This window comes from Exserohilum turcica (assembly GCF_000359705.1).
Source record: "Exserohilum turcica Et28A unplaced genomic scaffold SETTUscaffold_4, whole genome shotgun sequence".
NCBI lineage: Eukaryota > Fungi > Ascomycota > Dothideomycetes > Pleosporales > Pleosporaceae > Exserohilum > Exserohilum turcicum.
In genome coordinates this window covers 139,961-155,565 of record NW_007360247.1, presented here as the reverse complement: position 1 = coordinate 155,565, position 15,605 = coordinate 139,961, and the positions used below count along the sequence as shown (strand labels likewise).

The 15,605-nt window shown below is 52.9% G+C and overlaps 3 protein-coding genes across 3 annotated transcripts; all 3 read right to left on the bottom strand.

The window, feature by feature from the left end:
• Positions 1-6,408: 6,408 nt before the first annotated feature.
• On the bottom strand, positions 6,409-6,782 carry SETTUDRAFT_21044 (uncharacterized protein; the record flags this gene model as incomplete). Its single annotated transcript, XM_008029781.1, has 3 exons — positions 6,409-6,519; positions 6,582-6,638; positions 6,705-6,782. 3 exons carry the CDS (start codon positions 6,780-6,782, stop codon positions 6,409-6,411), a joined length of 246 nt encoding a protein of 81 aa, XP_008027972.1.
• Positions 6,783-7,551: 769 nt separating this feature from the next.
• SETTUDRAFT_42546 (uncharacterized protein) lies at positions 7,552-11,035 on the bottom strand (the record flags this gene model as incomplete). Its single annotated transcript, XM_008029942.1, has 2 exons — positions 7,552-7,910; positions 7,964-11,035. 2 exons carry the CDS (start codon positions 11,033-11,035, stop codon positions 7,713-7,715), a joined length of 3,270 nt encoding a protein of 1,089 aa, XP_008028133.1. The 3' UTR covers positions 7,552-7,712.
• Positions 11,036-13,326: 2,291 nt separating this feature from the next.
• Positions 13,327-15,354, bottom strand: SETTUDRAFT_164152 (carbohydrate esterase family 4 protein). Its single transcript, XM_008030019.1, has 4 exons — positions 14,936-15,354; positions 14,678-14,880; positions 14,232-14,598; positions 13,327-14,128 (listed from the first exon to the last, which is right to left on the bottom strand). The coding sequence occupies exons 1-4, from the start codon at positions 15,197-15,199 to the stop codon at positions 13,478-13,480; spliced, it is 1,485 nt and encodes a 494-aa protein (XP_008028210.1). The 5' UTR covers positions 15,200-15,354; the 3' UTR covers positions 13,327-13,477.
• Between the last annotated feature and the right edge of the window lie 251 nt (positions 15,355-15,605).

The following is a 15,605-nucleotide window of genomic DNA, read 5'->3' as shown; positions in this document are numbered from 1 at the left end:
TGGCGACGGGGGTGCCATGGTGTCTTGACAGTGGCCGTCGCACACGTCCCACGCTGTGCGGCGCCGTGTCTTGGGGTCTCGGCTCGCTCCCGGGCGTGTGGTGCTCCGCTGGTCGCGTTGGCGGTGCGCAGGTCAGAGCAGCTCGGGTAGGCGTGTCGGGCCTTCTCGCTGTGTCGCGGGGGGGTTTGTTGGTCGGGTTCGGGTGGATTGGAGTGGTGCTATGGGTTTGGCGCCGACTGCATGCTGTGTCGCGGTCGTGTGTCACTGTGGCTTCCTGTGTCCATCGGCCTCGTTGATGCTCTGTGCCTCCGAGTCGCGATGCTGCATCTGCCCCTCTTGCACGGCTAACAATTTTTTTTTTTACTTTTGCTGTTGGCCCGGGTGCTAATGTGTGCAGGCTGAATCTGGGCGGGCGCGAGGTGCAACGGACAAAAAATAGCGGTCGGAGTGCTATTGACGCCCAAGCAACATGCCCGGGAGTCGGGTGGCGCCCTAACCGTGATTAAAAAAACAGGCAGGCAACAGGTCGACGGCAAAGGGCGAGAGGAATCTGGGCGAATGCTGGAGGGGATGGCAGGCTGGACGGGCTCGGCTGGAGTTGGGGTGGCAAGGGACGGGAGGGCAGATGGGCAGCGAGAGATGATGCGACGTGCGCGGATGAGTCTGATGTGAGTGTGTGAGTGTGTGTGTGTGTGTGTGTGTGTGTGAGTGTGAGTGTGAGTGTGTGTGAAGGCGCGCCGGGAAGGCTGGGGCGGCGTGAGCCAATGGGTGCAGACAGAAGGGCGCGACCTTGGCCCCGTCGAGCCGGCTGAGCGACACCACCTTCGTTTAGCGTTTCCCGCTCGAGTCACCAAATCAAGTCCAGTCCAATCCTCGAGCTATCGGCAGTCCACTCAAGCACAAGCCTGCCGTGCCGGTACCAAAGTTTGTCAGCGTCTGACCAGCGCGGGCGGCGAGGGGCAGCAGGGGAGAGGCCACAAAGAGAGGGCGAACGGGGGGCGGGGCGGGGGCGAAGAGAGGAGAAAAAAAGAGAGAGAAGAAGAGAGGACACGGACAAGGACAAGGAGGAGGTGCAGAGAGAAAGAGAGTGAGAGAGTGAGAGAGAGAGAGCGCGAGCGCGAGCGAGACAGTGCAGGCCCAGCGCGCCGCTCCAGCATGGCAGCGTTCTGGGGGTGCTGGCACTCGACAGCTGGCGGTCAAGCGCCTATCCTGGCCATTGGGCCATGAAAAAAAAGAGGGCCTTTTTTTGGCCAGCCTGCAGGATGCGCAGCAGGCAGCAAAAGTCCGAATTCGGGTACATTGTGGTCAAATCAAGCGCCTGCAAGCCAGAGAAAAGCCGCCTGGTACCGCCGATTTAGTACTGATTGGCCTCTTGCTGTGCTGTTCCTTCAACCTGCGGTGAAGGTGCTACATATGTTGGCTCTGGCACGCACACTTTTACATACGTACATACACCTGTGTACACTCGATACATATCCCCGACCAACGCTGCAGCCCGGCCCTCGTGCCCTGGCGACAACGCCATCCGTCGCCGTCGCCGTCGCCGTCTTCTTCTTCTTCTTCTTCTTCTTCTCCTTCTCCTCCTTCTCCTCCCTCTTCGTCGTCGCGGCTGCGCGAGGGCTGACCTCGGTGCCCCTCTGCCGCCAACCCCCCGCTCGTTAATAAATTCTTCACACCACCATACGAGCAAAACCCCTCTTTTGGGCCTGCATACATGTCTACATTAGCCCATGCCTAGACGAGGCGCCCTCTGCAAACTCGGCATGCAACCGCAAAGGCCTCGCTCCACTCACAGCAGCCCGCACTCGCACCCGTCTGGACGGGCCTCGAGTCTGCAAGGTAGAAATAGCTCGCAGCTCGCCGGCGTGCCTGACTCTGCTGCTGCTTGCCGACTAGCACCATGGCCATGCTGAGCCGACCTTCTCAACGGTAATTTTAGAGAGGTTGCGCTCCTCGATCCATGGCTTTGTGCAATTGACTTTTTTTTTGCCCTTCCGCGCCGGCTACTGTACTGACCAGCTGCGCCTCACAAAGCGCGTCCAGGGCACTCCTTACTTGGCCTGCATCCGCCGCCTCCCCTCCGCCTTGGTGCTCCCGCGCAGACATGAGTATTATGTACATGTCCCCATCCCCACATACACCTCGTCTCTCAACCGCATCACCCGCGCCCCAACAAAAAAAGTGAAGCATCATCCATGTCCACTTTGCCCACCTCACCCGCCTCTGCCTAGCCCCTTCGCAGCAACAGGAACAACAACTACAACACCATCATCGTCATCATCATCAGGTCCTGATTCGGCCCTCGAACAACAGGTCCAGATAGTCACATGATGGTTTGATTCGCTCCCTCTAGTTCGCAGTATGCGTTGTCCCTTCTCTCTCCCTTACATACAGTACAACCCATCCAACCTATGTGCTTACCTGCCGCCCACCCACATGCACGTCGTCCTGACACGTCAATGTGGTTCATGCCCACGCTGCGCACCCTGCTGCTGTGCGACCGTCTGCACTATGATGACAGCGCAAGACTAACCACGGCAAATGCACCCACACGGGACACGCTGCCAAAGGGCGGCATGTTGCCATATCGTGATGCATCGCCGTTGTTGTTCTGGTGTTTCGACGAGGCTTGCAGCTACACAAATCGCCTCGACATATTTTTTTGCTTTCTCCACCATCCAAGAAGACGGGAATTTCCCTGTCCAATTAGGCAACAGGGCGCATGCACAGTATATGTACAGGACAATTGTGAAACAACAGCGACATGACGCGCCAGGCGGCTAGCGCGCTGAGTACCTTTTCCCCCAGGCCCCCCAAAAATATATCCAGTGTGCACGCATATCCATCAATACCGTACTTGCTGTACATACTCGTTACTTACCCGGTATATCCGCCGACAATGCTACCCTGCATGTCTCTTTGCCAGACGGGGCGAAACCATGTATGCAAGTCGAGCCGTCCTGCCGCTTCAGGGTCTTGTTTCCCTCGACCTGACCTGATCTAAGCATCCAACTATCTGTGCCGACGTGCGCTGCTGCATGCACTTTGGCGACCTTTGCATATATCCATCCAGCCCATCCATCACACATGCATACACACGTACACACACACATGCACACTTATCTAGATGGTATACACGACTACATCCCACGCACCCCACTACTCGACCTACGTATCCCATACTCCACATCCCCGTCTCCACCCGCTGTCGTCTCCTGCTTTTAGCCTCGCCACATGGACTGCCATGTAGCCTACTAAGTATCCTATCTACCCATCTATGTACGTGTGCATGTATGCACGGCACACGGCCACCCTGACGGTGCGGGGCGTTGCGCTGCGGCACGGAGCGGGTGAGGCCGGTACTCGTGCTCGGGCTGGTGCGTGGGTGCCACGTGATGTCATCTACCAAGCACCCTGGTCGTCGTCATCACTTGTACTACTAACACATGCAAGTGGGGGGGTATGGGAAACCACTAAAGCCATTCGCATTCCCCTCTCCGCGACTCTAGTCCAGCGAAATAATCGTGTGCAGGCTCGTAATACTTTGATCATGCGCTTGTATCCTTCAAACTCAATGGCTAAAGTACCTTGCTGTTGTCTGTCATTACACATCTCACTACATTATAAACCTACTACGTTGCCATGTTAACATCACTGATAAAGCAGATACATCATGTACAACATTGATTACATGCTGTTACTAGGTCCTCAGTGGAATATGCTTACTTCTCTAAACCCACTCACACAACTCAAATATGCGTTTCACGTGCAGCTTCAATTGTTCACAACACTTCTCATATATCCACGCCAATGAATTTATACCCCGTACTCTATAAAGCTCACCCAATCTAACTGCAACCTGCTACCAAGGCTTGGAAGTTTGGAGTACATCCATTACCCGCAACAAGGCATCGGCGATCCTGCATATTATAATCAGTGACTGTGTTCATTGACATCGTTTTTTTTTTTGAAAAAGCATAGCATGTTGCTTACAGAACTGCAGGGTTGTGCACCTGCGTCTTGACCGTTGAATTTGCATAGTCCAAAGGTTCCTCCCACGCCTGGGACACAGTTCTGCAAGTGTTTGTTAGAATAGGAAACGGTAGTGGGTATATGTCGTGGAGAGGTGTCATGTAAACTAGCATCCACGGAGAACGAGAAAGCTGGAGAAACGCAGGAGACAATGTACGTACCCACCACTGTGCAACGGAGCCACAGGCAAAGGACAGGACAGCGACGCAGACAGATAGCTTCATCATGTATAGTTTGGCTAATGTAGCTCAGGAATTAGCTTCTTGTGAGGTACGACGGTGAGTAAACAGATTTCGTGCTGAGCTATTGTAGATCCTTTCCCTTGGCCCTTATCCAAATATATATTCACACAACAAAGAGACCATAGCGCTGCCGCGCGTAATATCACTCGACTTCACAACAAGTTTGGCAGGCATATCCTTCAAAAGCGCATTTTTAGTGCCAAAACTAACATAGTAGTGCTGACACTTTGTCGGTGCTGGCTCTACCTACCTACATTGAGATCTTTTAATTTACTCCTATTACGCAAGCTTTGTATGCATTGAAGCAACCTACTGGCTTTTTCATCATGATAGCTTAAATGCGCTTATTCAATTACTGCGAACGTGCCTCTAAGCAGCCGTTGAACCTCACCGAGACCCTACTTTACATTTGTACATCTACTCTACGCTGTATAGAGAGGAAAGCGGCTAAATTTATTTCCCTAGAAAGCCAGAGAGGTCAGTGTTGAGACTAAGAACTTGCAAAGCCGAAAAACTGACCGTGAGCCCCCGATTTGGCGTCCCGCACGGCCATCTCGACCAATTAATAAGCTAGCGAAATCGAGGCCCGCCTCTAGTCCAGATACAAGGCCGCAATATGCCGTTGCAAAACATTCTTCGACCTGGTGACTTACCCCTGGAACACATACGTACTCAAGCGAGTGAACACAGCAAAGACAAGGCTGAGAAGTTTGTTGAACAACTACTACAAAGATATAGAGGAATCTAACATTCCCACGTACACTCCGTACTCTGCATCCAACAGAATAGGCAAGGAGGGCCGGTTAAAATTAAAAAATTGCTTGACGGTGGCACGATCCTGATTTCTCTCATAGTACGTAGGCTGTAATCGTATCACGTCACCGCCCAATCAGCTTCTTTCGGACTCGGACCTACATGTTCTGGAAAAGGAGAAACAGGCTAGCTGCGTACGTACAATCTCTACAGATAACTCCGACGACCGACACCTACATCGCATGCTAAGAGGATCGCGACACAACACAGAACTGGGTAAATTTGAACCACAAGAAATTCCTTGAGCTGCCTTGCGCTCATTGGGAGAATACAACATCATAGCGACTATAGAGTGAGAGTAGTTCAAATAGGCGCACGGAAAATACATCGGCTACCCAGGCTGACAGCACAAGCAAAATGTCTCAGCAAGCCAAGACAGCGGTGTGCCTGGTAAGCAGAAAAGCCGGAAATACGGCACAAGCCAATACAACCATGCAAGACGCTTGAAGCAAGCATACGCTCTGGCCGTCAGCTCCCGCAGAAGCTACTTTGAACGACTAGAACAAAGGTGACGTATTACTAGACAGCAATACCTGTAGCCACTATAGATGTAATTCGACACACTCGAGTGCTTACCCATGCATCTAAAATAGGGAATCAATGTCAGGCATGATATTATAGTTGAATCTAGACATATCGAGTCAACAGGGTCTGTCGCTGCAGAAACCTGGGCATACTAACTAGTACCCGTCACAACAACATAAGAGGAGACGATAATCCTCTTCGATTACACCAACTCGTTAACTCCCTAAAATCTAGTAACAGGACATTATCCCATGTACCCGCGTTGATCCACCGATCGACAGGATGATCAACAATGCACAAGTCTCGATCGTGGGCTGCTAACCTAGAAAAGAAATATCCATATCCACTTTAGACATGTACATACTAGTATGGCGTCTTAACCTAGTTCCCTAAGCGCTAACGATACTTTTATTCTCTGCAGTGCAAACCACATTTGCATGTTTCATCTCGTGAGCATCGTGAGACGAAGAGGCAGTCATCTTGTCTACAATGACCGTTTGAAAAACTAATGCTTTTGAATGTTATGCATGCCATCGCAAATACATACACGGTTGAACAAGGGAATGGGCGAAATGCTGGTTTTGACAACTCAACTACACGATGCATTCTGTTAGGTTGACCATATTGATTGATTCTAATTCTATATCTTGTCTGGCCCTGCGCCTATAGATGCACAACGGAGCTCTCTAGAGTAGCCCAATCTTCGAATCGCTAGAGAGGCTCACCAGCCATCTTCCTATTCACCGTACACTTGCACACACCTTAGTTATCCTCAAAAAGTCCTACAGCTCAAAATTTAACTGCACGAAACAGTGACACTGAGCACCTTCTCTTCCTCCGGAGACACGGGTTCCGACACAGTAATGATTGAACAACCATTTCCAGTATTTGTGCACTTGCCAGAGGTCTATGAAAGTTCAGCCACATATGAACAAATGCATCCATGGTTGTGTAAATAGAAATACTTACGCATGCCGCAGTAACGTCTTTATTAATGATGCATGTGTTCTTCAAAGCATTGCAGGTCTAATCTTATCGTCAGCAAAGCCTTCAAATACATGCATGTAATGTAGATGCACAGGTAAAACTTACGCCTGAAGATGTATCTGTTACAGTGGTGCCAAGGGCTACAGCTGCGAAGGCAAGACTAGCAAAAGTAATCAACTTCATTGTAACACCGGGTAGGATGTATGCAAAAAATTTATTAGTGTGCTGGATTAAATGTATGTGTGAGTGTATGAGTGTCCAAGCATACACAGATGCATGACTAGTTTATATACGTAGAAAAAAAATCGCAACTAACCCTTGAAGCCAGCCTCCTGAGAACATATAGATACTAAAAATAAGCCTATTACAGAAAGTAGGACACGTATGGCAATGATTTCGAGAAAAGCATAGGGTGCACTGATCATGGTGTGTCTACTTTCCGTTAGGCGCTTACGTGTTTTCTCGTATGTACGCACTAATTAGACATGCCTATCTAGCCTTATAGTGACATGACGATGTAACATCCATTTCGGTTTCTGAAAGTGGTACAGGATCTGCAAACAAAAATAAACACCGTCACGCCTCGCTGGAGGTGACAAGATATAAGTCTGACAAATAGTACCTGTCCAGACAGTACTCATACCCTTACAGCGCTTACACTGTTGCAGAGATGGAACACACGTCGCTCATGTAGCCCCAAGATACGTAGTAGTCCAAAGGTTTACTCGTACAGTATGACAATACAGCCTATGCTTACGCGGACAAGCATGTTGAATAAGATGGAACACGCCGATAGCCGAAAGCAAATACGCAATGCCTCGTATTCCTCATCGGCAGATGGGTACCACCAACAACGGGCATAACGTTCATTCCATTAATACACAATGCCCCCATGCAGCCAATTCATATGATAGTGGAGAAGAGAATTTCGCATATCATTCATTACCAAAATGCAGTTGATCGTATAAATGGCTCGGTTGCGTAGCCAAATGCCATGCCAAAAACAGTTTGCGGAAACAAGAACGCCTGGAATGCGCTGCGTTGCTGCACTTCTTTACCCTTTGCCCTCTGCCCATTGTACATATCTTACATTCAAAGTCTAGCGAATGCGGCTTAATCGTCATCCTCACCAGACTCCTCTTCTTCCTCTTCCTTCTTCTTTTGCTCGCGCTTCTTGCGGTCTCCCTTCTTGGGCTTGAGCTCCTTTTCCCACATCTTGTTTGCGGCTTCCTTGTCGAGGTCGGGGAAAACAATATCAAAGACTTCATGGTACCATGACACGGGGCGGCCTTCGATGCCTTCTTTGATGTTCTGTCATGCGTTAGCAAATGGGATTTTTTGAAACAGGGGGGTGAGGCACATACCTCTGGCAATTCGAGCCAATCACTCATATTGTCGTGTGGAAAAATGACTGTTTTTGCGCCTGCTCTCCGTGCGGCAACCGTCTTCTCCCGTAGCCCGCCGATCCTTAGTACCTTTCCGGTAAGCGTCAGCTCACCAGTCATGGCGACATCGTCCCTGATTTTCTTGTTGAGCGCCAGGCTGAGCAAACTAGTGGCCATTGTGATACCAGCGCTTGGTCCGTCCTTGGGAGTGCCGCCCTCGGGGCAGTGCAGATGTATCCTTGCATGTTCAAAGAACCTGTTCTTGGGGAATTCGCGGGCTAATGTGCTCTTGGCATACGAGTAGGCAACACCGGTCGACTCCTTCATGACATCTCGAAGGGAACCACTGCGCTCCAAGCCGGGAGATGATGAAGCGGATAGTGCGTTCTGTAGGATGGATTCAATATACAGCGCCGAGCCGCCCATGGAGGTCCATGCGAGGCCCATGGCTACACCGGGTGGTGTGAAGTCGTAGAGACGGTCAGAGGTGAAGATGGCCGGGCCGACGTAGTCTTTGAGGTTATCCTTGTTGATTGATACATGAACTGAATCCGGTACCTTGAGAGCCACGCGGGGCTTCTCAGTAGTCTGCTGCTCCATATTTTCTGGCGTCTCCTTGGGGTCGCTCGCGTCCTTCTTGGACTCTTGCTGTGCAGCCTTGCCCTCATCGGTCAGAGCTGCGGCTTCTGGCAGTGCATCTTCGCCAACGTCGGTGACGATCTTGAGGGCAGACTTCCGGTACACCTTTTCAATGTGCTTCTTGAGGTTTCGCACACCAGACTCACGGCAGTACTTGTTGATGAGCTCGACGATGGCGTCCTTTTCGAGCACAACGTCGGCGTCCTTCAAACCACTCATTTCCTTGGCTGCAGGCGACAAGTATTTCTCGGCAATGGCAATCTTCTCGTCCGAAACATAGCCAGACAGTCGGATTACCTCCATACGGTCGAGCAGAGGCTGTGGAATAGTCTCATCCATGTTGGCTGTGCATACGAACAGGACCTTGGAAAGATCGACGGGCACATCCAGGTAGTGATCTAAGAAACTGTTGTTCTGCTCTGGGTCGAGCAGCTCAAGAAGCGCGGATGCCGGGTCGCCGTGATTGCTGTTTCGGCCAATCTTGTCGACTTCGTCAATCAAGACTAGTGGGTTCTCTGTCTGGCACTTCTTGAGAGCCTGGATGATACGTCCGGGTAGCGCACCGACATATGTCCTGCGGTGACCCTTGATCTCAGCTACATCGTACATACCACCGACACTAAAGCGGTAGTACTGGCGGTTCAAGGCGCGAGCAATTGATTTTCCAATGGATGTTTTGCCCACACCAGGTGGCCCGACCAAACAGAGAATCTTGCCTTCGACCGTGCCGCGTAATTTACCGACAGCAATGAATTCCAAGATGCGGTCCTTGACGTCTTTCAGCCCATGGTGATCCTCATCCAGTACCTCGCGTGCGTGTTGGATACCAAAGTTCTCGGCGCTGCGTTGGCCCCATGGCAGCTGTGTGAGCCAGTCGAGGTAGTTGCGGGTGACGTTGAACTCTGATCCGTTGGGCTCGAGGCCTTGCAACTTGCTCATTTCCTCTTCAAAGACCTTGCGCACTGCCTCGGGCATAGCCAGCTTGTTGGCCTTTTCGTTGAACTTCTCAATCAGCTTGTCTTTGCCGTCGGATTCGATGCCAAGCTCGCGCTTGATGCCTTTCATCTGCTCCATCAACATGTATTCGCGGTGTTTCTTGGTGACTCTGGCGTTGACGTCGTCTGCAACCTTTTTCTGCAGTTCTGCACTAATGAGCTCCTTCTTCAGGACCTCCAAGGCTTTGCTCAGACGCTTCTCGATATCCATTTCCTCGAGCGCGTCTTGCAGCTCGTGCGACTCGGCCTGGGCCACGGCAGCAGCGAAGTCTGCGAGCTTAACGGGATCTTCGCCCACATTCATTGTGGTGTGTACCGAGAAGGTCGAGACATGGTCGCGGAACAGCGGGTTCAAGAGGGCCACGCTCTTGAATGTGTTGACAATCTCGTTGACCAGCACCTGGATTGTCTTGTTCGTCTTGAGGTCAAAGGGCTCCTCAACCATGTTGTCTACGTCGGCGATGCTGACCTTGCGGCCCTTGAGAATGGTAGAGACAAGGGCGCCGTGCGTCGTTTTGGGCTCTTCGGCAGACTCCTCGAAGCTGGCAACGACGTCGCCCTTGGATTGGGTGGCGCCGGTGTCAGACTCGGGCGTTTCGGCGGCGTCATTGAGGGTGCTCTCAGCCACCGAAGGCTCATCTTTGGCTGGCGTGGGCGGCTTGAGACCCGTCATCTTTATGCGGCGGTGGGGGTAGAGGACGCAAGTCATGGCGAAGTTGTCGTCGGCGCCCACGGGGAATGCGCTGGTGACCTGGCAGAAGGTACCGACGTCGTAGACCTCGTTGGGGTCGTCAATGACATCCTTGTCGGCTGCGTCGTCCTTGAACATGAAGGCGCCAATGTATGGCTGTCCGCGCTTCACCATGTCGGCAATTGCCTGGCCCACATCTCTGTCGCGGATAGTGATGGCCTTGTAGAAGCCGGGGAACAAGGGGCGCTTGACGAGGGGAATTGCCATGACCTGGGGGTAGACATCGGGTATCGAGGGCTTGACAAGCGCCCGCTCCGAGCCCTTTCGCTTCCTGCCACCGCCATCGCCGCCACTGCCATCGCCGCCTCCGCCTGCTGCGCTGCCTCGGCCAGCGCCTGTCCGCGAGGGAATTGGCTCTGGGGCGTCGTTCTTGGCGTGGAGCTTCTTGGCCTCGTCGGGCTCGTCGTCGTTGGTGGCCTCGTCCAGCGGCTCGGGCGGCGTCTTGGGGTCCTTTTCCTTTGGCCTGCTCAGCGACGTGGAGAAGGTGCGGTATGCGAAGAGGGCGGCGGGGGGCTTGGGGCAGCGGAGGGGCGGGCGGGCGACGAGAGAGGCGGCACATTGGGCGGGCAGGTGTCGCGATGCTGCTCTGGCGGTGACGGTGGGCGGGGCGGAGCGCGATGCGTGGCGAAGGGCTGCCCGCCACGGCAGGTTCTGGCTCTGGAACATGGTGGTGGTAGTGGTGTTAGTGGTGGTGGTGTTTGGTGGAGGGATGCTCGCGGCGGCGGCGGCTGCTCCAATTCTTCTATCTATGCAACGTAGTAGTATACAGGGAATAAAAAGAGCGGAGGAAGAGACAGGCAGCACACGTGTCCTCGCCACCGAAGACGATGCGAGGGCGAGGGCGGGGAGAGGGGAGCAATGGCGGGAGACGTGTGGTGGCCGTGGTGGCGGTGGCATGCGCTTTGCAGGCACAAGCACTCGGTCGGCATCTCGACATCATCGCCGGCTGCGTCCAAGCTCCTCGTCGCCCTCGCCGCCCTCGTCGCCCCCTCCACCCCCTCCACCCCCTTCACCACGCCAAGCACATCGAGTCGAAGCTACAATAATGTATATACAAAACTCGTCTGTATCCCCTCCCTGCCCTTCCGCCAGCCAGCAGCCTCGCCCAGTTCCGCCGTCGCTCTGCCCTGCACTCGGCCCTCCGCTTCGCTAACTACTACAGTATGGCTAGACGCCCATGTACAAGTGCATTTCCAATGCCGCAGAAGATTCTCGAATCCGTCCCACGATGCGCACAACGCTGACACCACGACCGCCGCCGCCGCATTCAGTGCCCCGGAACATCCTTGGGCCGGCGCTGGCTCCACCACCATGTTGACCGCACATGTAGTACGTACGCTCTGCGCTGCTCCAACACGCTCGAGACCAGCCCTCGCTTACTTACCTACCTCTATAACATTGGTGTCGACCTGCATCACCCCATGCTCGAGACACGTCCAACCTTTTGTTTCGTTCTGATGCTCATTTCTCATGTCTTTCCTTCGAGTCGTCGCTCTTCATTCATTTTCTCGCTCTTTTTCCGGGCCTCGGTCATCCGCCTCACGCTCTTCGCACTCTTGCCTCCGCTTCTGCGCCCGCGCTTCTGCCTCGACTCGCTCTACTTCTTTTCCTATTCGTCCTCCTTCTCTTTGCTATTTTTCTCTTCCTCCATGTTGCGTCGAGTTTGCGCTACTCGGGCTACCTCTTGCACTGCGGCCCAGTGCCATCTGGCTTGGTGCTGAGGCTGTGCTAGACAGGCGTCGTGTGCTTGTTGCTGTCTCCAGGATCGGCAACTTTCCTTCTTTCATCAGGCACTCTGTAATCCACCGCTGTGTCCAGTACTGCCTCATCAATCTGTTCCACCGCCTCTTGCGCTTTCGGCCTCAAAGGCTGCAACTCACGGTTATTGATCTTATTCCATATTTCCAGCGCTACCGGCTGCGTAGCATCATATATCTTGTCGACGCCTTGCACGGCTGGCTTCCTCCTCATCGATCCAGAAGTTGTCAGAGTCACAACCTTTGCTTTCTGTATTGTCGAGTTCCCGTACCCGTCCTTCTCCCAGTCCCAAGATCCACTGTCACGCCTCTGCTCATCTGGCTGGGAATCGCGTCTTTGGGGCCTTTCTTGTTCCTTCTCTTTTCCCTCGACGTTCAGATATACAGCTTCTGGTACATTAATCACACCTTCTCCGCCTGACTTGTTCACACGAGCGTTAGAAGCCACCGTTTTGTCAATCGACGCCGGATTTGCAGACACATTGTCACCATCTCGGTACCACTGACTACCATGATATCTCTTGTCTGCACGCCCACCATCCTGTACCTCTGTACCATCGTCATCCCGAACATCCCGCATACGCTCTTCATCGTGCACTTGGCCGCGTCGCTGTACATAGCGCCTGTAGCCGTAGTATGCACCGAGAAGCCCTAGGCATAGAGGGAATAAAACTAGCAGTGCTACGACAATCATTCGCGGTATATTACCCGACAAGAACAAGGTTGATTCGAAATAATAGTAATGATGGACGCTGAAATTGTACAACCTGAGGTTCTTGCCGGATGAGGGGGAAGTTTCAGCCAAGGCATCCAAAACCTAGACTTTGTGGTTTCACAATGCGTGCCAGGGTAGACGTATTACGTACCCTTCCGTTGTGGTGAGTTTTCACGCGACGATAGAAGACTCTGCGTTTGCTCCTTCTACCCGAGTATGAATTAGAGAGCCAGACATGTCTGTCTCAATTGCAAGCATGTCTTCAACATGTGTTTGCAGAGATGATATATGTCGGAATCTGCTAATCTCCAACATCTATGGCGTAAAGTCTCACTGCCATCACTTGGACCATCACAGTCGATGACGACCTGTATATTATGCATGGCCAATACTCACAGCCCTGTATTCAAACACCGTCATTCTCTGTAGTCATACAGGCAGACCAAACCGTCCATCAACTGAACACATCAGACTCCAAGCCTACGCACGCGGTCAAGAGTACAAGAGCTCAACAGATTGACACCACAACGCATTTCTTTTCTTGGACAACTACTATTACAACACGCTGATCATGCTGATCTCTTTTTAGTTGAATAAGAAACAACATCTTGCAGCCTGAATTACACGGCAAACTGGTTAATTGCAGGTACCAGACGTCTTATCACAGCCCGCACCACAGTGGCCGCTGGTGCTTCCACACCACCCATACTGCGAGCAACAGTTGCCAAACGTCGACCCCGCACACGTCGCTCCACCCTGAGTTCCGCACGTACCATCCGTCGAAACCTGCTTACCAGGAGCCGGCGTGCTGCCGCTACCACCACCACTGCCTCCGCCCGTACCAGAGCAAGTTCCAAACGCAGAGTTGCAGCCCGTGCCGCAGTGGTCAGAAGTGCTACCGCACCAGCCGTACTGGGAGCAGCAGTTTCCAAAGGACGAACCGGCGCACGTTCCCTTGCCAGAACCGCATTGGCCGTCGCTGGAAACAGGGGTGCCACTGTTGCCGCCGCCGCCGCCGTTGGACGGAGGAGGCGTAACCGTCTCGCCAGAGGTACGGTACCAGTTTGCTTCGGGCTCACCCATGCATTCGCCCATGGTGACGCCGCGGTAGCCCTTGGACTTCAGGTACTGCAGCATGTATCCGGTGAGGTTCAGCGCCGTCTGCTCGTGAATGTCGTGGGCAATGGCAAGACGGTCTCCAGAGGTTGGGCCACCGGATGTTGCGTCGAGGATACGCTTGAAGTTATCCTTTGCGACTTGGATGGTCGACAGCTGGTTGTAGTCATCCTAGTTGGTCCAAATCAGTATGCTTATCCTTGGTACAAAGTGCAGAGGATGGAGAGAAGAACAAAGCAAAGAAAAGAAAAGAAGAACCATGAGTTTCACATACCGTGTCGAGGTCAAAGTAGCTGATGACGTAGCCCAGGTTCTTCATCACGGTCTGGCATGCGGCATTGCAGGACGAGTAAGGCGGACGCATGTATGTCGGGTACTTTCCAATGATGTTCCTAATGGCCATTTCATTCTTGACCATTTGGTCGTAACGCTGCGCGTCAGTGATGACGCTAAGATCTTGATGCGACCAAGTGTGAGATGCGACCTGGTGGCCCTCTGCGACCATGCGCTTGATGACGGTGGACCATTGCGCAGTCGTGTCAATGGCACCTTTTCCAAGGTTGATGCCAGTAACGAAAAAGGTAGCTTTGAATCCGTACGAGGCAAACTGATCCAGAACACGGTCCGTGTAGATGTAGGGCCTGCATGTGGGTTAGTCACCAGGACCATAAGTAAGCATGCTTCGCTAGCGCCTGCGTAGTCGCAAACAATCTTACTAACCCATCATCGTAGGTAATGGCGACGGTTCCCGCTTTTTGACAGGTATAGATGCCAGCCCCACCGTACGCAACATTGCCCTTTTGGGGACGGGCGTCGTTGCGAGTGCTAGCACCACCCGGTGTCTTGTTGGCATCACAGGCCGGACCGAAGTCAATCAAGCAGTCGGGTGCTTGGCAATGGTCCTTGCTGGTACCGCAATATCCCTTATCGTTATTAGTCGAAGGGTACCTTAATTTACGTTTTTCGTGTTTGACGTACGGATCCTGAGCAGCAGTATCCCGCTGCACATTTGGCATTGCCAAAGCTGGGCCCACAGCGGCCGTTCTGACCTCCCTGACGAGTCTCTAAGAGCCCATGCCTTGGTTCAGCCGGATGCCGAAGTGTGCGGGCAGCAACTGGGCCTTTGAAATCCGCCTGCAGGTCCCTGGGAAGACCAAAAACTTTGGGGGCTCCCGGGACAGCTCCATGGGCTGCTACAAGAGGAGCCACGAGTGCGGCGGTAGCAACGTCGGTAAGGCGCATGTTTGCTTGTAAAAAATACACAGTATTATTAAGGACTAGGACGGACTGCTAATAAACAAGAGAGATAGAGAGAAAAGCGAGTGGACAGGCTGCCAAAAAAAATAAAGAAACAATGGCAGGCCTAGTGACGGGTCAACGAGGACGTAAGGGGGGGGAGAGAATCAGAGGTGCCGAAAGGCGCTGAATACTTATACCAAGCAGCTATCAACATGTCGACCCATAGGGACGGGGAAACCATGACGTTTCGGGAAGCTAATGAGCGCGGGCTAAGTCGTGGGATCCGCCATGGGAAATATTGGAGCCAAGAGCACGCGAACGGGCACAGCTAAGGGACGAATACGACCAGACGCCGTGGCGAGGAGGGCCTCTCGGGATGGGACAACGGAGCGATGAAACAAAAGCGCTG